This window comes from Lingula anatina, chromosome 1, assembly GCF_051362555.1.
Source record: "Lingula anatina isolate TDL-2025a chromosome 1, LinAna3.0, whole genome shotgun sequence".
NCBI classification, from domain to species: Eukaryota; Metazoa; Brachiopoda; class Lingulata; order Lingulida; family Lingulidae; genus Lingula; species Lingula anatina.
This window is the reverse complement of record NC_141767.1, coordinates 41,684,079-41,707,311: the sequence shown is the minus strand read 5'-3', so window position 1 is coordinate 41,707,311 and position 23,233 is coordinate 41,684,079. Positions and strand designations below refer to the sequence as shown.

At 34.5% G+C, this 23,233-nt stretch overlaps 1 protein-coding gene across 9 annotated transcripts in view; it reads left to right on the top strand.

The window, feature by feature from the left end:
• Positions 1–23,233, top strand: part of LOC106163080 (high affinity cAMP-specific and IBMX-insensitive 3',5'-cyclic phosphodiesterase 8B) — a 71,327-nt gene that overhangs the window by 24,549 nt on the left and 23,545 nt on the right. For 6 of the 9 annotated variants that reach the window (XM_013540553.3, XM_013540551.2, XM_013540552.3 and 3 more), the window contains 2 exons: positions 12,761–12,817; positions 21,026–21,216. In XM_013540553.3, the coding sequence (XP_013396007.1) occupies positions 12,761–12,817; positions 21,026–21,216 (248 nt within the window). The other 3 variants (XM_087007174.1, XM_087007158.1, XM_087007179.1) reach the window with 3 other exon arrangements.

Genomic DNA, 23,233 nt, shown 5'->3' with positions numbered 1-23,233 from the left:
TATTGCATGGCCTCCATGACATTTTGGTTTTTCATATCCTAATCACACATCTTGACACTTTGATAGTCCGTTGTGTTGTTTTGAGAGGGAAGTGATAACCAAGGTAAATATTATTTAGCTTGTGGTGAAGCTTGCTGGAGCCACAGCCACAGCATAAAGGTGTTTTTAGAAGATTGGTTTTGCGATCACAGGACTTCTCATTTGTTTGACAGTATCTAGTTGGTTAGTGCATGAATGGAAATGTATTTGGTCAACTTACTGGTATAGTTTACAGCTTTGATGTATTATAAGCTTTGATGTAATTGTTTTGGACTACCATATAATCTAATGTACGTATAGAAATGAACCCTCAGTGGAACAACATCCGCAAAAAATATATACATCAAACATTTTTTGTTTCCTTTGCAGGTTTAATATAATTGTTGTGAACTATGGTTTTATCTTAATATAGATAGGAAGGATCTCTGTGAAACAATGTATGCAAAAGTACATGTATGTCACTGAATACAGCATCAGACTAATTTGTATGCTGTTCTCTGGGGTAAAAGTGCGTAATCATTGTAGGTGTCATTAAAGGTTTTTCCAAAAGAAAAAAAAAATTGAGTAGGAGCAGTGCCATTCAATTATGATAAAAGGGAACTCTTTTTTAATTTGGCATATTTGTCTTCTGGTAATGGAGAAAGTGTGCAGTTTTTAAAGGTGAAAGTACTTTGTGATTGTGTCTACTTCCCTATCATCCCGACTATTTGTTTCTTGGCTGTTGACATTTTTATTCAGGAGAAGTTTGCAATCTTCTTAATTATCATGTATTCATTGATTTATAGTATCGGTTTAAACACTTATTTTACAAAATATTTTACTAAGGACTTACGGAACCTTGTTCATATTTACAGGCATCACATGAGAAAAAAACAAATTGTTCTTTTACTACCAAAATTGGATGCAAATTGCATGAATTCTCCAAGTAAAAATGTATGAATTCTACATAAGGCAAGCCCTGCAGGTGTTTCTTTCTTTGCCTAAGTACAGTCTTGGTCAATACTTTTCAAATAAAAAGGCAGCAGAAGCCTTTAGCCTCCCTATTGGGAGATCAAAACCTTAGCCCTAAGCATGCTTTTGTATTCATTACCAAAGGTTGAATAACCCTTTTATAAGGCCCAGGAGCATAGGTCACATTATTAGAGCATAGATTACATTAATGATTATGTAACACAGTGAAGCAGAGTGGCTAATTGGTTGTATATCCAGCATGGACTAGCATCCTCAAGTATTTGTATTTGGTAAATATGATATCCATATTCTGATATATCCATATCTTTAAAAATTTGAAGTCTCTAGAGAAGAGGAGGAAAACTGGAATAGAGAGGATATGCTGGGCATGAAGATAATGCAATAGCCCTGGAACATTTGTTGTTGTTATTTTATATAGGAATGTAACAAAAAAAAATTAACCAAAATTTACATTATGTATGTTATTAATGAAGTATTCAATATTATATTTAGCAAGAGATTTGCTGGCAGAATTTGGAAAATTTTGATTTAGTTGGTAAATAGTGACTGTTATGCAGAAAAACCACAGAAGATGCATGCGAAGAGTGTTTGTGTAACCATTGGCATTTGTGGTTGGCTGTGAATGATATGCTGTTTTTATTTGGGTAGACTGTCTTTAGTTAGGTCAGGGCTATATTGCCAAAGTCACATGTCCACAATTTTCTGTCATTTTATATACCCTTACTCTTCCCAATGTACCACCTTTATTTTGATCGAGCTTAAGGCTGTGACTGAATTTGTAGATGCTCTGTGAGTAAGAGCCATTTCATTATATATGACTGACATCTCCAAGAAATAATAACAGTGTTATAAAAGACTTTTAGGAAATCAATTCATCATTTTCAAAAGAAACGGACATTCCACCAAAGCTGTCATATTTGTCATGGCTGCTGGAACTTAGCAGCACAAATTGATTTTGAGAAAAACTGTGCATGTGAATGTAATTTCATGTTTCAAGCAGGGGGGGGGGGGAGGGTATAATCTTGCAATGTGTACTTCTAACTTGCCATTGGAATAGAATGTATTATTTAATCCAACAACTTTGCCTGCTAACAAGCACGTGCATATATGTATCCCTTGTGTAACTGAGTGAATTATGTATAGGTTATTGATTCAAGATCATTATGCTTTTTTTTTTATTATTCTTTATTCTTTTTATCTCCTTCACCATAGGTTTGATAGCTGCTTGCACCTCTGATGGTATGACTCTAGACTGGGCATGATATAACTTTTCATTCTTACTACCTGTGTATTCATGTGGTAGCCCGCATGTGTGTGTGGACAGCATTGTTATTTGTATGTACCAAATTTTTGCAATTCATCTTCAGAAAGGAGTAGTGCATCAATATAATCAAGTCACGCTGCCAGAGTGTTAGACGGTGCTTTATCGTCTAACATGACAATTTAATTAAATAAATATCTGATTGCATATAGAATATTAAAATTAAAACATATTGTAGGCTGCTATTGATGTTCAATTTCAGTATAATAGCCATATGAAAATATTTTTACAGCTTAATCAAAGTAAATCGTAAACAGTAATTGGTGAAATCATTTCAGAGAGTACCAATAGAAATGGCTTTTAAACTAACCAACTATATTGATTATAATTTTTACTAATTCTTTAAAACGATTTTCATATTTTGCAAAACTATATCTTGCATTGATAAGGGTTTAAAGTTGCATGTTGAAGGTATCTGGTTGTAAGTAACATAAAGTTAAAAAATCTGGAAATTTTAAAATTGAAATAAATGAAGTTTTGGAGATTTTTGTGTTATAACCACATCTGCTACAAAGTACTCACTACAAAAAATATCCTGAATTTTTTCATGAACTGGAAAAATTGTCCTACATAGGATCTGTAACGTTTACACCATGTTTAAGTTATAGAGAGTAGATCTGATTGAAACATGCTGGTAGTCATGATTTCATCAGGGATGTGAAGTACTTGTAGGTACTATGACAATTTTAGTTATTTATTTTGATAGAGTTAAGATGTCAGCAGTTATTGTAGTGTACAGTTTAAAGGGGTAGTTCTAGAAGTTGAGACAAAAAGAAAATGCTTTTCCAGGCAGTTTCATCAGTTTTATAGAACTTTGAATTTGTCCACTTAGATTTGATACAATATGTGATATGTTTTTTCAGATCATATTTTAAAGTGGGCCGAAGATTATTGAGAATGTTTTCATACAGAGTAAAGATGCAATATTTGGAAAAGGCATTAATCCATCACTAAAAGGCATCGAATAAGCATTTGAGACATTACTTTAGCCTAATTGAATGGTGAATAGGATGATTTAGTACAAGAAAACTGCAAAAACTATCCCTTTAAGTATTGTATATAGATGCAAATGTGTAAGGATAGATTCTCTTAAGTAACACTTAGTAGGCAACCTGTATTACAAGTGGGTTGACAGGTGATGATGTAGAGAATATAATGCCTGTTTTCTGTCCTAAGCTCTTGCACAAGCACTTCACAGCACCACAAGCAGTAGAGTGCATTGTAGCAGGAAGTTACATAGAGGTAATGCTAAAACACAAAGGGCTACAATGCTCCTTTAGCCCAACAGATTTTATTTGTACCATAGGTCTTTTCATGTTAATATTAGGCAAAGTATAATATGTTTTCATAATTGCTGGTATTATTTTGTTTTTTTTTAAAGTTTTTCACTACAATGTGTTGTTTTATTAATGAGAGATGTGCGTAAAGTACTAGTGATGAGATCTTTAATCAAAGAAGAAAATTGTCCTTGTACACATGAATATTGTCTTCAGACTGCTTCCCCAACACTGATCATAGTATTGATGGATTGCTTCATAGGCGTATGTACTTCCATTATTTTCTATTTAGTAGAGGCACCAGCAGCATGCTAGTAAAGTTTTAGTGGTTCAATTACAATTGCTGATTTTGTAAAAGCAACTAAATTAGCAATCCTTAAAGTTGATGAGAAGTTGATTGCTTCGATGGAAGGTTTATATCCATCGATTCTTTATCAGGGGGCCCCCTGATGCAAGCTAACTAAGGAGGCATATGATTAATGAGACAAACCAGGCAAATGTTTTCACCAGAATGGCAGCAACGGACCATCACTAGTCCATTGATTGGTATGTCTTGATTCAGCGCTTCTGATTTTATGGAGATCTAGTCACAACCAATACTGGAATGTGTAGGGGACCATTTGATATTTTCTTTAATTGAAAATTGTGTTATTCCTTTTTAAAAATGGGTATAAAGATAAAGTGAAAAGAAAGAAATAAACAAGGTTTTATGAAAAATATATTCTCTGACAGCTGCTAAGAAAAATATGGCTTGTCAGTGTGCTCTCACAATAATATGAGGTGAGGATATAATTAATACCTTTGAGATGTGGCTTATATTGCTGCTGTAATTACCACTTTTCTTCTCACTACTGAGGTGTAATACTTCATATTATTCATATGAGCCTTTGCAATAAGTAATTAGAGGGAAAAGAAAAAATCATATGCAAATGTGAACAGCCACTATGTGTATATAATTATGGTGTGGAAAAGTGGCTTAGTAGTAAGCATTGCCAGTGTTCTGGAAAGAAGTGGATCTCATTTACTGTTTTTAAATCATACTTGCGCGATGGTGGGGAAAATGGATAACATTGCTCAGCAGTTTTCTCATTAAGTTGAATGTGTGATATTCTAGGGACTTTTGTACTGTAATATGTGTGCTTGTGGTTTTGATGTTTATTGTTTAATGTTTTAAGGTTTGTGTCCAAAATTAAGACATGTTCAGGTCTTCTGACGAGTTTCTTTCCTTTTAAATATGCCTTCTGAACATGTTTTCATGTTGGATCCAGGTATTGATTTATTGGAACTAAGTAGCTTTGTGGTGGTCATTTTTGCAGACTGACAAGTTTGATTTGCCTTGTGCAGTTACACAATTAAAAAGGTAACAAGGGATTAAAAGGAGGGAAAAATGAAAGTGTAGGGTAGGTAATATAACATGATGAAAATTCTAATTAAAAAGGACATTAATGTTAATCTATGAAGATAAATGGACTACGTTCAAAAGGAGGTATTTAGTTTTTGTATTGAATGAGCATTAGTTAACTGTGTTCTTTAATTTTTGTGTTTTAATCATAAAGTTAATGTGGAGAAAGAGCATGCAAGCTGAAAATTATTGTCATAGCACCTTTTTTGATGAAAGTGTTATTTTGATATGTCTTCTTGTAAGTATCAAATACGGAGAGGAGATTTTATTTACATTAACTAACATTAAGTAGTACTGATTTAATTTTTTTAGTTAAAGATATGAAAATACCTAGCAAAAATGATAAATTAAACTCTGCATTTAAACTTTCTTATTTGTCAGTTATTTACCGAAGTACGAAAATGCCAAGACCTTGCTTAAATTGTGTTTCATATATTGTGCAATGGTTATTGCAAAATATCATCACAACGCCATTCCTACAGTGCTATAACAACCATATACGACAGATGTTTTGCAACAGAAATTCCACTAATTAGAATTAATGTATTCTATCAGAGCCTATAAATTCCATCTGATTGCATTCATCAATACTGGAGCCCTGGTTAAAGCAGGTGCTCACCCTAAGCCATGCCCTATCACTCCTAGTCAAATGGCCAGAGATTTTATTAAATAACTTAGATAAAGTTTGATGGTGCTATGGGAATAAGGCATTTTTGTTGCTTCCACACAAACTTGTCTGAAGCAGTGTCTCATAAATAGAGCTTGCTTTATTATAGCAACCATATCATTTATGGACACTGGGAGCATTAGCAGCTTTCATTGTGGCTGGGAACATACACAACCATGTAATATGTATATTTGAGTAGCACACATAAAAGACAAAATGGCAAAATGGGGAATTTGGGCAGTTTTTAATGGTCACACTGGGCCATAGGAAATGCCGTAAAACAGGCAATTCCACTTGTTGACCCAATGTCATTGTACTGGTATTGGGGGAGTAAGCTCTTCTATATATAAGTGAAAAAAATATCTATCCCATATAACAGACAGTTTCTATTATAAACTTCTGTATACCGTTCTCATCTATCCAATTTACAGGACAGTGGAGGTAGTACACTTGCAAATGTATTGCACCAGCTTTTGAAACAAGACAACTCAGTGTGATTAAGTTAATTAAGTTTTAATCCTAGAGGGCCTTGTTGCACTGAAGGGCCTCAAGGGTTAACTCTCCAAGAGGTAGCCCACTGTGCTCTATGGGCTTTAAATTGGCCTGCTAATTGGCCACCTTATTCTGCCTGGCTAATTGAATTATTAAAGGGGCAGGCGGTCTAACCTTTGGAGTCCTAACTGGGAGTGCATACTGAGACCCTGGACTATATGCCAATTAAGTGCTGCCCTCTCAGTTGCCTGCATTTATTTTTCCTGGATTTTTCTGACTTAATTGGTATAATTTAGGGCACTGTTTCTCAACATTCCAAGATGCCACAGTTAGTTCTATGAAAATATGCAAGACCCTTCTTGTGAAATATTAGTAGAATTGCATCTTGGAGTTGTTGACAATGTAGGCACTCCATGGACCTTTTCAAAACTCATAATTTAGATGAAATTATATCAAGGAGTTAAACACAGAAAATTTGCAGTTGATATAATTGTGTAGGGAGGGACAGAGTATTGGGGGGGGGGGGAGTGATGACAATTAAGTCATAGGATCAATTAACTAAAGTAATTAGTGCTCTTTACATTTACGTCTGCTCTGTATAGCAGATATTGTTGCTTTTTACGTTTTATCACACAAGTATCACACAACAAGTGCTGACAGTGTTGCAGACTACTATATATAAGTATAAAAAGTTTTATCATGGAAAGAAATGTGTGTTAGTGGATAACCAAAGGAAAAACAATCTAAAAATAATTATGTTGACCAACTGTGAGTTAATTGACTTAAATGAGACTCAAGATAGAGTTCACCCAGTGGCTACCTGTATCATTACTTGGTCAAGAATTTCCAGATGTATGAGCCAAGGGGAAGTCGGGGACATGACAGGTACCCTGTTACACAACAGGTTATGCTATCCTAGGGCTCTGACGTCAATGGGAGGGCAGCCATTTCATCCTTCAGTGCCCTGTGGTTCTTAGCACACTTTTCTTCTATTGCTAAGATAACATTGGTATCTTGATGAGCCTCTTTATCCAAAGAGATACTCATGTTGTAAAGTGTCTACTCCACTTGATTACATAATCAGACAGATTCCTTGATTATGCAATGCAGGTGTTAAGATTCACATGCTTGTTTTGTTTCTTTGGGGATCAAACTGAAATTAAATGGAAAAAGGACAGTTGGAATTTTTTATTGCTGATTTTTTAGTGCAGTTGATAGAAGTGAACTAAATAGAGTGCATGTAGTTCTGTACGGACTTTGTTCCAAATTCAACATCTTTTATATTAATCTACTGCATTTTTGTTGTTAAAGATAAAAGAGCAAGTCTACAGTGCTAGGTAGTGTAGTTTTGAGCAAAAATTTCATGTTGAAAAACTGAATATTTTCTACATGAGAGAGAGTGGTAAAAATATAGAGCACAATCTTCTCTCCCAGCAGCAGACATTGCCCCGTTTCTTAGAGAAGGGCATCTCAGAAGTACTGTCTTGTTCTATTAAATCTGATAATCCTGAGGTTAGGAAACCGAGTGAACTTGGGTGTTTTTGAATGCATTATGAAGGGAAAGTTGCATACTTAAACTGCATCAGAGTTCCTGTATAACCTTTAAAGTGGAAATATACTGCATCTTTTCCTTGAGCCCAGTTAAAAGCACTGTAGCATATTGAAGCTGTAATGTATACCATCATCCCTCTTCTCCTTGCTGCATCCCATAAATCTGAGGATTAAAAAGCCATGAATGCTGTGTCAGACAGGGGACATTAATTGTGCGGCCTATCAGATGAGCAGGGAAGTTGGTGGCTTGACGTCAGTATTGCATGTAGAGATCACTTGCGGTGTTAAGATTGTAGGCAAGTGGACAGACAAATAACACTGATAACATACCAGGTGCAGTGGTGTTTCAAAGGCCATTGTGTCAGTTCATGGGCTGCTAAACACAGTCTCCCCACTGCTAAGATGTACAGTGGATCTGATTGCTGTCCAGGCGTAATGTGAAATCTCTTGATAATCCCATTACTTGTTGTAAAATCTCAGCATTGAAATTGACTTTGTTATCTCGGACGAAAGAAGCGTTTTACTTGTCCAAGTTGTAATAGACGATCTTTGATTATTTTGGTCACTCATTCATTTCCATCACTGTCATCTTTATTATGAAAGAATATAAAAATTAGCACAGTTTGTGTCAATTTTTATATTGACATAGTTTGTTTCAATATAAAATTGACCCAAACTGTGAAGGCTGCTTTTCCAGACAACTTGCACAATACATCTTTAAACTTTACTCTTTGTACAGACTGTAAGGTTATTATTTTTCACCTGAAGAATTCACTTAAATGGCACAGGACTAATTTAAATATTAAGCAGTGAATAGGATAGCAGAAAGATTATATTGCCTTCCTCTCAATTTTCCAATAGAAGTTGCAATCACTATGAATTTTTAATGCACAAAAGCGTACAGTTCACGTAGTTAGAATCTTTCTAAACGAGGCATGTCGTGGTGAGCATTGGGAATTTCACTAATAATTTAGCTGATATGAAGTATGATTGATGTTAAAGATAAAAAGATATTGTACAGTATAGTTCCATGTCATCAAGTGAAATTGGGAGTCTTTGAGGATGAAGGGTAAACTTTTTGTCATCTTAACTGTCTCTTAGAATTAGTTAAACAATTATGTAATATAAACAGCATTTTTCAAACTTCATTCCAAAAGAACAATCTTCATGAATGGGTAAAAAATTTCAAAAGTATATACTTTCTCACAAATCCTCAAATTTTGATAATTTAAATATTTATACAGCATGCCTTGAAAATTAAGCCTAATTTCCTTTCCTTTTTTTCTGCATCTTTCCCACTGGTGTTTAGTTTGATCCCGTAAAATCAATAAACCAAGTTATCTATATTGTCATGTGGATCACTGCACCTCTATACTTTGATCATAGCACAAACTACCAGATAACACACCCACTCCAATGTCCCAGATAGAATTAAATCTCTCTGATGACATTTTTTTCATTAAAATTGCCAAGATAAAGCTGCCTATCTCGCTAAGGTTCGAAGGGTCCCCTGCATGCTGCTGGAACTAAGAAGGGGCATTAGGTACGATTAATGTGTGGAGCTGTCTCTACCTGCTATGAGATATTAGTCCTGTTAGATCAGAATCGAGCAAGCAGCGATGATTATCAGTACTATCTCGTGGTCCATCTCCAGTGCTGGTATGGGGGCACGGCACCACACACATGACTGGGTTATAATAGTAATACATAAAGTTTTATGTTATCCTTGAGGGAAAAATATGAAGTAACTGCTTCATTTTACATGTGTTTCATGTTGCCTGCAGGATAAATGTGGCAATATAATTTTTTCATGTGTTCATGCTGGAGAGATTGTCTAAGCTAACCTGAGAAATTGAAAAATGAAAATTGTCTAAGGGATGTTCTCATACATGTTTGTCTTATAATGTACAGAAATTTGAATTTATTTCCTAAGCCAAGGTGAAGAACTACAGGTTCTAGTTAAAAACTGCTGTCCATGGGATGTGCACATATCATAACATGTATTTTTGAGAAATAAACTTGACCAAGCAATGCTCTTTGTGCATTTGTATCTACTTAAAATAAACAAATGCATATAGTAAGTTATTTGGTAATTTTGAGTAGATTATTATTATTTTTATTGTATTTTGCTAGTTATTTTATCTCCCATCCCTCCTTGCTTTTAGACAAAGGTATGTTAACTAATATAAGTACTTCATGCAGTGGCAGATGTTTACATGCTCAGTGAGGTATTTCTGCCCATTACATGTGTGAATTCAATGTGCAATAATATTAAATCCAACTGAAATGGATGTTTTATTCATTATCAAAATGATGCAATGTTTTACTGGGTATTGTTTTTTGTTTTCTAAATGTTTTATTCGTTGTCAAAATGATGCAATGCTGAACAGGTTGGTCCTCTTTTTGTCTTTCTTCTTTCATGTATATAAACAGTCTAATTTTTCTTCAGCTTGAAAGTAGCTGAAAGGTCTGACTAAATGTACAGGTAGTATGCCATGCTGGATGGTAAATCGTTTCAGACTTAACAAATCTTGTTGAGTATAAAAAAATGGATTTTTCTTAAAAAACTGTGCAGTGCTTAGAGAGTCAAAAAGCAAAAAAATGAGAACAACCAAAATATTGGCACATAGGTCACAGAACTTGTTCCATTGGAATGCCAAGTGGTTGCTTGACTCAAAGCAGTTTGGTGCAGAATTATAACATGAAGTTTTATCTTCCCCTGACGACAGATTTATCATCTCAAATACTGAGATGACATCTCTGTACTTAAAATTGTTTTGACACATGCTCATATGTGTATTTGTAATGCATTGGGTTGCCTTTAAAATAATCTGATATGCTATACTACAGTCTCTGTATACAGGGTTATCTCTAGCAAGTGAAATAGCAAAATAAATACCTACTGTATACAGATGAAATTTCCTCTGCATTTTACTGATTTGATTAAGCGAACAAACTAAATTTTATCAATTGTTTTTGTTTTTTTTAAATATTTAGTCTTAATCCTCTTCTTCCTATGGCATCATTTACACTATGCAGAGAGAGAGAGAGAGAGAGAGAGATCTGTGATTGTGTTCTTGAAATACAAGTTAATGTTTTTTTCTATCTTTAAATTTCATGTATTACATTTACTTCTCCTGCCTGTAAGTGTGAATACAAGTAAATTGATAAAAACTGATCTACTTATGGGTAACTGCATGCTCTCTATGTGTTGACCATTCAGATGGGACACCAGATAATCTGGAGTGGGGACATCGTAAAGTGGATTAAGAATGAAGGAATGATAATACAGTTCAATTTGACTACAAAGCACATTTTGTGGTGACTAATGTCTGTTGATAAATTTGATGTATGATCTAATTCTGGGCCATAGAAATACAGGGATTTGATTTCTAAAATTGCATTTTGTTGTATCAAAAACAATTTAGAAAGGGGAAAATGTAGAATGCAAGTGGGAGGTAGGAGAGGGGGGGGGTAGATGCAAAATTGTTCATTTCTTGACAGAAGCATCTTCATTATACTTGGTTCTCAAACTTTAAAGTCCCCAGTCAATACTGATAAAGGAGCCTTTGGGTAATGACTTTAAGATGGGTAAAGGACACTTGTCTATTGATCAGAAGATCTGTAATTACTGTCAGAACTTGGTGGTGAAGACTTTCTGGATAATTTATTGGATAGGCATATCAAGAATTCAGTGTAGCATGTTGAAAGGGTTTAGAGAGAAATTGTTTACAGAAATTTGAGCTAAAACCTTCATGCTTGATAGATTGATTAATGTTAAGGAATTTTTGATGATAATAGTGAGATGAAAAGGATTATTCTATGCTATTGATATGATTGTGTAGTGATTGATTCCAACACCAGCCTTCCACATATCAACTGTTGCATTCATGCATGGTCACTGCCATCTCTAATTGTCAAGGTACAGTACATAACCTGTGTCTTCTTTATATATGTTATCCACATGTGGCTCTCAGTGGATTTTCTACCTGCATGAATGTTTTGAATCTCTGATATCTGTGCACATTTACAATTATACACAGCTCAGAACATTTTGAAGGTAGTAAGAAGAAAAATTATATTTTTTCTATGATTTGTAGTATGGTAAAGCAATGAAGCTTTCTCAAACTAGGTAGCTTTCAAAACTTGTGCAGATGAAGATGCTCCATTGTACAAGTGTAGATTACACTTAGCCAGGTGCAAATGAAAAGACATTAAATCATTTTAGAGTTTTAATGACACACTTGCATGATTGGCCAGCTTGATTTGGAGCATGATGAATTTGAAGAGAAGCAAAGAGAATGCAGCTTTTACGTATGTTCTGATGTGAGAGTAAGGGGTTAAAACCATATTAAGTTGAAGTAATATATATATATAATCTACATGCCAAACTAAAACAATCATTTTAAGAACTTAATGACTAGAATGCATTGGTTATCAGCACCACAAAAATGAAGATTGTGTTTTGCTGTTAGATTTTATCAAATTAATGATTGTTTAATGAAATGTTTAGTCTTTCAGTTTGCCAAACACTTATATGTATGAATTAAATGTAAATCTATGTTTCAGTGTAGTGTTATTTTAAAATCAGTATCATTTATTGTTTTGTTAATGATAAAACTAGTTCATGATGATGTTTAAGGGCCTTGCTTATTACTGATATCTGTAGATACATATGATAGATATATAAATAGATTCACATGGCGCATGTAGTCACAAGCTGAAAATTTATACAAGTGATGTTTGTTTTGAATAGGAGCAGTTAGTGTTTTTCTTTTTGAAATGCTCCTTCTTGGAAAAAAGGTCTTTTTTGTCTCTTTTTCATGTGCAGCTGAAATTCAGAGCTCTTGGAAAGAAAAATTGCAATTCTTAATTGATTTACTCTGAATGTGTCAGTATGAGGAAATCCTGAATCTCCTTAGAAAAGATTCTTACGAAGTTAATTTGCACATGTGCAGATTGTGTAAAAACAGTTACTTAATTAGGGTAAGGGTTTCATATTTTGATCAGCACACAAACAAGTTTGTTTTCTTTTCCAGGTCTCAGAGAGTGAACTAACATTCGGTCCAATGCGGCTGAAACAGCATACTATGTCGGTGAGTAGGCAAAAAGTTGAGAAAAAACAAATTCTTTGATGAAAATGCATATTGTTTAACCAAAGTACTTTAGGTCACTGTTCCATCACTTGGAGGCATGCACGCACACATGTACGCACATTTGTAGACAGACAGACATACATGCCTGCACGTCTGCACACATGCATGCTGCCCTCTTTCAGCATTTATATGATGTTTGATTGGAGCAGTAGGGTAAACGAAAGATCATTGCTTTTAGTAATAACTTGAAGGGAATCCAGGCTAAACTGATGAAAAATGACAGAACCTCCTTTTTTTCTGGGAACTGGTGATTATTGAAAGTGAAACAGAACCTCTTCAAAATTACATTTATCATGTAGTTCCTTACTGGGGCCTGTATCTCTATGATGTAGTCACGCTTTGACTCCTTCACAGTTGTCATAACTGTAGGTACAGGAAAAAATTGTTTACATATATGCCAAAGATACAAACTGCTTCATATTTGATTAAGATTGATGAATCCTCTCGGATAGAGCAAGTAAAACTGTGTGTGAACAAACCCCAGCAACATTACGACTATAGAAAATGTTTCCAAGCAGAACAATTATTGTGAAATCTTACAGTTTGTAGCTAGACCATTTATGTGCCAAGCCAATTACTTGGTGAAAGAATAATTAAATGTTATATATGTGTATCTAACCTAAAATTAATTTAGAATTTGGCATTGAGAGAATATGTAAACATAAGTCTATTAAGTCACCTGTATCTGCCCTGAGAATTCTTAATAGAAATGTTGGTCTAAATCACATAATTTTTGATGTTGGCACACATTTTTCTAGCACTTCTATTCTTTTATTGAGATGCTTCCATTGAAGTTCTTTGCTCCAGACACCACAGCACTTTCTACAGCTTTCCTGGAATGTCATCAAGCTGTGAATGGGGGATGATGATGTGAATTCCCAAGAAATAAATGGGGGTGTTCATTTGTCCAAGAAATGTGATACATAATTATTCTGTTTGAGAGACCACATCTCTGTCTAGTTTTACATATTTAACTTTTACTGTACAATGACTAGAGATATAGTTAACTTTTTCCAAGGTTGAAAATTGAAAGTCCCTATTTCCCTTACCTTCCTTTGAAAAAAATAAAAAAAGACATGGACATAATATCAAATTAATGAAAACAAAGATTTCAGTATTACCAGACAACAGACAGATTTGACAATGAATACTAATTTCACAAAGTAGTTATAGTATCCTGTTTATGCTTAAGTTAATTTCCAATTTACATTTATGTATTTAAACTCTCAAAGGGCAACCTAAATTAATCAACCCCTTATAATTTAAAATGTGATAAATTCCATTTGATTTAGTTCATCGGCGAGGTTTATCTGCACCAATTTTAGGGCTACCAAAGGAGATTTTCCAGGAAAATAGATTATCAACTGAACAAAATTTTCCTAGTAAACACATATTCCTGTAAAAACCATCTTACATCTCATATTTAGATTGCAGGTAAACCATGAGTCTCGGAGTAAATAGTCAAGATTTTAAATGAACTTTTTTTGGTAACAGACAGCATTTCCCACAATGTTCTGTTTTTTTTTTTTTTTTTTTTTTTTTTTTTTTTTTTTTTTTTACAGACAATTTGTATCTCAATGTGTCTAGACATGTAGCCATGTAACCTGTGCCTGTTGTCATTGTCACCAGCATCTTTGGCCTCATCTGCACCATGCACTTTTCACAGTTTATGCTATAAATGAAAAACCAAGTCACTTATTGTCCATTTAGACCCCATGCCCATAGGCACCATTGGTCTATATGGATAGATCTGCAGAGACTCGTTAAGTGCAATCAACTTATCTGAATGACACGTCTGTTCTTGTTTCCAAGAACTCTTATAATCACTAGCTTTTCTGTATTTTACTTAATGTCAGAAGGAGAAGTGTCTGTCAGTTAAGCTGATTGCAGTCAGTGAGAGTCCCCACAGACTTGGGTCACTCCACATAGACCAATGGCGTCTGTGCGAATAGGACCTAAAACTTACCAGAATGATTTGCAGCACCAAAATACATGACAAATTTAAATGACAACTTTATAATGCCTTTTTTTTTTTTTTGGTTTGCAGTTTTTTTGCAAATTTTCCTTTTTTCACAAATTGGCATTTCATCTTCAGGGTGTGACTTTAAAGTCACCTGGGCCTGGAGTTCTGCCCCAGTAACATTTTCTGAATTTCCACAGTACTGATAACATATTATTGAAATTTTGTGGGGATTATGCTCATAAGCATTATGTAATATTGCATCAAAATTGACACATTTTGTGCATTGTCATCATTTTACATTAGTGCATCTATCAGCTTTGTCATTTATATATCTGTCCATAATAGACAGCTTTGCTTCCTGGTTTATAAAATGGGTGGAACATGTTTTAATATCATCAGTTTTTCTTCAGATTCAGCCCTAATAAATGATAATTGCCGTTTCTGAGCAAGAGCCTCAGATTCCCTCGCGCAAACGCCAATATTAACGAGCCCCACCTCAGATTAACAAGCACAACGTAAAGTTACCGAGCACAAACTTGGCATTTCCAAGCACTATCAATTTGTCCAGTTTCCAGCGGGGCCCACGGCTGCTTACATACGGGTTCTTTTTATCAACTCAGGACTATTTTCAAGATGGCGGAAGATACAAGAGACATAACGGTTGAACTTTCAGAGATTTCTGGGCGCAAACAAGTAATATTATCTCCCCTTTCTGTCTCTTGACGAAAAAAAAGGATTTTTAACATCCATGGCACGACCATATAAAGTGGCTAGATCATTACTGACAGATTTTGAAGAGAATTGTCGTGATTATTCTAAGCACATGGACTATGTGAGCACCTAAATAATGACACTACGGAAATGATAAATAGGATGCAAATAAAAAATGATTCATCGACTATTTTCACCGACTCAGAAATATCTGTTTCCATGTATCAATATTTTAACTTGAGCAAAATAAATATGTAAAATTCTCAAAACAAACCAAACTACTGCATTAGTATATTCCACTATCCATACCGCGTATTAATACAACAGCAATGCGTTCTCGACAACCTTCGGCTCATACGGAACATACCGAACAGGTAAATAAGCAGATCAACGGCTAGTGCTTGGAAACGCTAAGTTTGTGCTCGGTAACTTTACATTGTGCTTGTTAATCTGAGGTGGGGCTCATTAATATTGGCGTTTGCGCTCGGGAATCTGAGGCTCGTGCTAGGAAACGCCTAATCCGTTTATGAGGCCTGAGATTTATGAAAAATGTATTGGTGAAAAGAGGATTAAAGTTTGCTTGCTTGAAAATGCAGATAGAGGAGAAGGGAGAGAAATGGGAAAAGGGAGACAATTTCAGAATATAAATATGATCTGTAATTTGTATGATATTTATTGACCAGGAATTTTGCACCAGTGAGAGTTCTTATAAAGTTCATAACCTCTTGACCATGATCATGCTGGTGGGTTTCTAAGAATCATGCATCCATTATTGACCAATTATGAATCATCAAGTAATTGATCAAACTAACGATAAGCATCTGAAAGTGACCTTTACATTTGATCAGGGGCATCTTCATTTTGAGCTCATGGGGAATTTATTGATATAAGTTTGCCTTGTGGGTTTTGTAAACTGTCACTTGATTATGTTATTAAACAAGAATCTGACCTCCTAATAGGCAACATATTTGATTACAATGAAGACTTTATTCTCTATTATTTAAACTTGGCATTCAATCATGAGAAAGGACTCTCAGTTATTAATAAGAATAATACCAAGGGAATGTTTCTCCAATTTAAATACATTTTTATATTATGTAGTTAAAACATTATTTCATTAATTCCATATCTGTGTACTGTTTCATGTTTCATAAATCAGACATAAAGAGATTTCCAAAAGGTTAAAGGGCCACTCTGTGGGATTTTACCACCAAAATGAATTATTAGAGACTCTCCATGCAGTTGAAAATCCCCCTCTGTCATATTTATGTACAGTTAAGTTTCTTAAATTTCCTAATTCAGACTCCAAAGACAATAAAATTCTTAAAAAATATCTTATCTGATGTGTACCTTTTGTCCTTACTATCTTTTCAACCTCTCTGGTAGCCATTGCCAGCTTGCAACATCTGTATTATACATGGCACAGGATGGTGATAAAAAAGCAAGCTAACATTTACTTGTGTGAAAACAAGGCGATGCATGTGATGGTATATTTTGTTTATAATGACTGGCCAGTCATTTCAACTAAAGTATTCTATTAAAAATGGAATAAAAACATTGAATCTAAGTTTAAAGACTGGTCAAGCAATGTATGTGTTAGTAAGAGAGAATTGCTCTTTATCCCAGGAAAATTCATTTTGTCAGGAAAATCCCATGAAAGTAGCCCTTCAGTATTATTATTTCAGTTTTCCATTGGAAATCTATCTAGTGAAATAGTAACTATGGTTACGCTGGCAGAAAAACATTAGCTCTTCTTTCTTAAAGAAAGTAAGATGACCATATCTGCGAAGGTGAATGAACTAGAGTCTTCTACCATTCTAGTAAAAGTCTTCCACAAGGCAAGTTCAGTGCATGCTGTAAAGATACAAAACTAATTTGTTTACCAAAATGGATGCTAGCCATGAACCAACGTGGGATATAGTGGTTACCATGGCAACTCACTTGAATGTCTCACCTTTCCTCAAGCTGTTGTTTTGAAAAATACCTGAAATTGTATATGGTTGGTTACTACATGGCGTGCCAGTCTCCCGTACATCTCTGTAGAAATGTCAAAGGTAATGTTGTTAATTAGGAATATTTTTCTTTATTTTCTGAGTTAGTTCCCAGTGGAAATGCCTTTATTTTTCTTGCTATTTGAGTAGAAAACAATGTGAGAAGTTGATGTGATGTGCACTCCCTGATAGAACATATTTTGTTTGAGCAAATGAATCAAATTCCATCCAAATCAATGAGAAATTGACTGAAAGGAATTTTAAAATTCCCTATACGTCTGAGGCCTGATCACTTTCTTTTCTTTACAAAAATGAAGAAAGAAATGTCTGTATATGTTTGTATGTTGTGTTTGTATGCATTTTTATATACATGAGGAACATGTTGAGGGACATCTTTCTTATTAATCAAGTAATTAGTAGCAATTTTATTCTTCTTTAATTGCTGGCCAAAACATGTTTAACCTTTCCTATCAGCAGGGGTTGTATCAATTGGAGTACTATAGTCTGAAATATGTCCAAAATTTTATACCAAAATTTTAGTCTTTTATGACCGTAGATTATTCAGTGTAGTAGTGCAATTAAAAGAAATGTTTTGATTTTTAATAGAGAGAAAGACGACAAATGTTTCAGACCAATTCTTACTTAATGTAAGTGGATGGTTATGAATCTATCTTAAACCAAATTAGACCAAAATTTTGGTATTAAAGTTTAGATTAATTTTGGGACTTAAGTTCTCCTGTAGAACATTTCCTATGTGGTCATTTTAACCTTCGACAACAACGCTATTTAATATAGTGCTTGAATTTAGATCAAAGTTGTCTCTCTCTGTTGCTGTGTAACTTAGTGCAAGTGCTTAAGTAGTGTCGGAGTTTGGTGTAAATACAACATAGGATACTACAGCAATACTACAAGATGCTGCGATTAGAAAAATTACCTGTCTCATGCTGCTTTAACAAACTTAAAACAGAATTTGAAGCTGTCAGTATATTTTTGAAAGTTTTTAAAGGCATTGTCTATTAAATTGGAGCAAAATATTTATTTGTGAATTTTGTCACTTTGAAGACATCTGTGACAGTCTATACTTGTAATTTAAAGGAACACGTTTAACACAACTTTGTAGCCTGTATTTGTTGCAGATATTTTTAAGTAGATTTTTTAAAAATTGAAAACATTTCATTTTAGTATGATCATAATGGCATTTGAAGCCTGTGGTTGATTATCTGGCTCTGTTCTTGTGCATTTGAATGCAAGAAGTATGTTTGGATAACTGATAACTATGAGACTATCCTGATATCCTCCACTGTTGTTTTTAACATGTAGTTTGAACAGGGATTAACTGACATAGCTTTTCACATTGAAGTCTAACTTCTTCTTGGCCCGGCATCAGAAAGCTGATGTGTCCATCATGGAGTTAATCAGCACGCACCATTACCTTAAGCAGAGTGGGCAGAAATTGAAAAGTGATAGCTCATGGAGGCGCTTTCTTTTACGCATGCCACAGGGATACAGATAAACCCCATCAATTTACCAATTTGTTTGAAGAAATGATATGGGTATGCATAGTTATGTTCAACATGGTAATATTATCATGTCACCTAGAACCATACAGGTTTTCATAAATGTCTTTGTATGTCTGATAATTAATTGCCTGCTTTAAATTTTCATTACAACTCTCGCCTTTTTTCGGAGCAGGGATGTTTTTGTTATAAATAAGTTATATAGGTTCTAAGGATTTTCTGGGAGTTTGAACTGTCTGCCACCCCTTGAAGTATGCTTCAAATGCAGCTTGGGAAATGGAAGAATTCAGTGAGTTAGGTTAACATTTTCCTGTCATTATTCCATCAACAAGTTGTTCCTCACTTTCTTACAGACCCTTGATAGTTTAAGAGGTAAATAAGGCAGCGAAACATGGTAACTTCTCTGAAAAAACTGCCTGAAATATGGTATTTCTTGTATTCATTTTGGCCGCCCTCGCACATACCATAAACATAGAGTGATTCTGTTTTGGTTGGCATGATGTCATTACTTAATGTGAACACCACCTGCTGTGGTCTATGTATGATAAATTGTAATCAGCTTTCCCTATGCCATGTGAATAAACCCATTCGGATGAATTCCACCTCGTCTTAACAATGGATTGTGTAAATGCAACATAATATTTTATTGTAATTCAGTTTCTCACATAGCAATTTATGACTCCATAGATGTTGGTCTATAATGAGATTCTGGGAATCTATAGACCTGTAGTTTCTTTTAGAACCAAAATTTCTACGATCCCAGCAGGCTTGTGGGGTCTGGGGGCATGCCCCCCCCCCCAGGAAGATTTTTTAAGTAGTGCATGCATTCAGGTGAATTTTGACCACAAATATTATGGTTTATTTCTCCTAAAAAAACTTATTAGACTGCCAGTGCATGAAAAATAAAAAAAACAGGGACAAATTTCATAGATCGTTTCATATTTTCATAAATTTGTCTATAGGACCAATGGTTATGTTTCACAATGTTGTATTTTTCATCCCAGAGAAGATAATGATAAAATGTCATCCTGTTTGTTTGTCATGACTTCTGTGTTGATTGACACTTGTTTTGGATTGTTGAGAAGTTTTTTTTTAAGTATTGGGGGCCATGTTTTACATGCCAGAATGTTGCTGCCTTTTATTGTTTTACTTAATGAAATGTTTGTGATTGTTGTATTTTCTTTGTGTCAAATTGGTTTGATAAACATTTTGTGTTCTAACAAAAACAATTATAGACTAAGCTGACATGTTTGTTATTGGGACACACAGATAATGTGACTTAATTTTTTTGTACAGACACTGTACTCTGTAGGCGAACCTGCATTTAAAAGGGATTTAGATTGCAAGTTTCATATTTTTCAATGCAAAAGAGAAAGTACAAAGACATTGACAACATGGAAAAAGTTTGCATTTATATAGCAGGCACTACTATAATTGGATCGATTGAAGAAACACTTTTACTGCATTGGTGAGGCACAAATGTTGTGTTATATTTGCATAATTTTGACGTGCTGTATTATTTTCATAAACTCCAATATGAAAAGAAATCAACAATAATCAAAAGGCGATATTAACCAGTCACTCAAATGCTACTCAAAATGTGTGTTACATGTACCAATGTTACTCAAATGCTCACTTTTTATGGTGGAATGACCCATGTATATTCTTTTAAGATGAGGGTTATGTCTTTGCTGCACAATACTAGGAATCTACATGTTCTTTCATTAAATAGTCACAGCAAATTTCTGAGTTTGCCCTGAAAAGAAAAATAATAAAAATGGCATGAATGTTTATGTATTGGTGCATGCATGTACAGCGGCATCCAATTCTTTTCTTCCAACATACAACCTTTTTACAGCCTTCTCTTAGCATTTATGTAGTTATATGAAAATTTTATTTTATTTTTTTACTTAAATATATAAATTCCATGCATGCCTATTTTGTATTAAATTTTGTCTCTTTTTAGATTCTGCTGGTGTTTGGGAAGGATGACGGGCAGAGCGATAGCTTCTGGTTTGCAGCAGACAAAGCCGGATATAAATGCAACCTCGCTCGTAACTCGGAGACCGCCTTGGACATCTTTCTGGACAAACACCCAGATGTCGTAGTTATCGATCATAGACATTCCAAGCACTTTGATGCAGAGACCTTATGCAGGTATACTCAGTCCCATTATCAGTACATATATAGTATTGCTTTTATGTAGAATGTTTTACTAATGAGTACAAAAACATTAAAGGGGAATAGAAAAAGACTGATTTGGCTAAAAAAAATGTTGGCACATTTCATGTGAAATATGTGTTTCCAAAATAATGGTTACTTTCCATAACAGTTATATTTTCAGCTCTCATATCCTCCATAAACATAAGAAAAAGACGTTTTTAGGGATGCACAAGTTTGCTGTAGTTTAAACTAGAATAATACTGATTGACCAATGCTGAAATATTCTTAAAATGATATTATCATTATTCAGAAACTCTAGAAATCTGATCGACCTCACTATACAAACAGCACCATTGACTGGTTGCTGGACTGTTGGTCATGCCTTCTTGTAATTGCCCAGGTGTGAAATAGATTTGATGACTGGAAATGAGAAAACCAGCAGTGTATTGAACTCCACTTTAACTACCAGCTTGTACTAAGATGGTATTTCCATCTTATATTATCTTATGTGCATTCATATACAACGTACAGTGAAGTTGTTCATCTTTTGTTAGTTGTTTTCTGCCCCAGATTCAAGTAGACTCGCCCTTCAAGAAATCGACGCCTTCAAGAAATCGACGAAAACCGGAAGTGCGTGTTTTTTGCACTGTATTTCCTGTCATGCCCATCATTCATCACTTTACAGTTGTACGTCGACAGGAAACTCGAACTGCATTGTGGGAGGGGGAAAGAGCGTGAACTCATGGCGCGAAGGCTCTTGAACACAAAATAATGACTACCTGCTGTGTTTCAAGTTGCAGAAATGATAGAAGGTATCGAGAAAGGTAATTTCCCGCTAATTTTACAATCATGGACCAGAGTGTGTGATCGTCGAGGTTATTCCCCATTATTCGTATACTCGCTGTTTTTGTTTTGCTCTATTTTTTCCCACAATGCAATTCTCACGCATGCGCGCAGCGATTTTGTAAGTATCTGTAAAGTGGTGAATAAACACTGTGTTGTCAAGTAAAATGAAGCGTCTGATACAAAGTATCAAACGCGGCATTCACGTGCTTGCTTGCGATGCGTTCAGTACACTTTGTTTACACTGACAAGTCGAGGTCAGGAATGCACAATGTTTTTCTATGTAATAACGCAGTTTCAATTTTGATAAGTGAATTTTCTTTAATCTGCATGGTCATTTTCCGAACATTTGTATAAGCCACGAAATATTTCTCATCGGAAAATCACCCAGCAGCTTTCCAAGTACAAGCGAGTGACGTCATGACGCACTTCCGGTTTTCGTCGAGATCTTGAAGGGATTAGCGTTACGGTTTGCTGCACATTTAAAGCGTTCTGTCTCAAAATGTACTCAACTGCTTGGATTGAAATTTACAGAACTTATTCTTCACATGATATCACACATATGTGCTTAATTTGAGAGCTTTAGCTGTTATATGTTTTCTACAGTGCCCATTCAAAATTGAAAAAGAGCTATTTTCCGTCGATTTCTTGAAGGGCAAGTCTATATTAGTCCTGTCATGGTTTAATAAAGTTGACTATTTTCTTTGTAATCATTTTGATAATGCTTTATAGCAGGTTTTGGCGTTCATTATGCAAACATCAGAGACTGTAACATATACAATAAAGGTGATGTTTTGGGGTGAAAACAGTATGTTAGATTTTTTTTCTGTAAATGTGCAAATGTTTGCCAAAACATATATCATTTATGTATAAGGTTGTGGTGTTTCTGGAATGTTGATACCAAAATAAGGTATACATCTATGATATGCAGGACTGATAAAGTACCATTCATGACATTTCAAAGAAAATTCATTTTGAAAATCTGCATTGAATTAGTCTTTTTGGCATGCTTCAAGATAAAGCAATACCTCTACTTGCCCCCTCTTAAAAAATTACAATAAAAAATAAAAAAAGAAATAAAAAAAATAGAAATTGAATTTTTATTAATAAATGAATTGGAGAAAATGAAAAAAAAAGAAAAACAGAAATTGAATTTTTCTCAATAAAT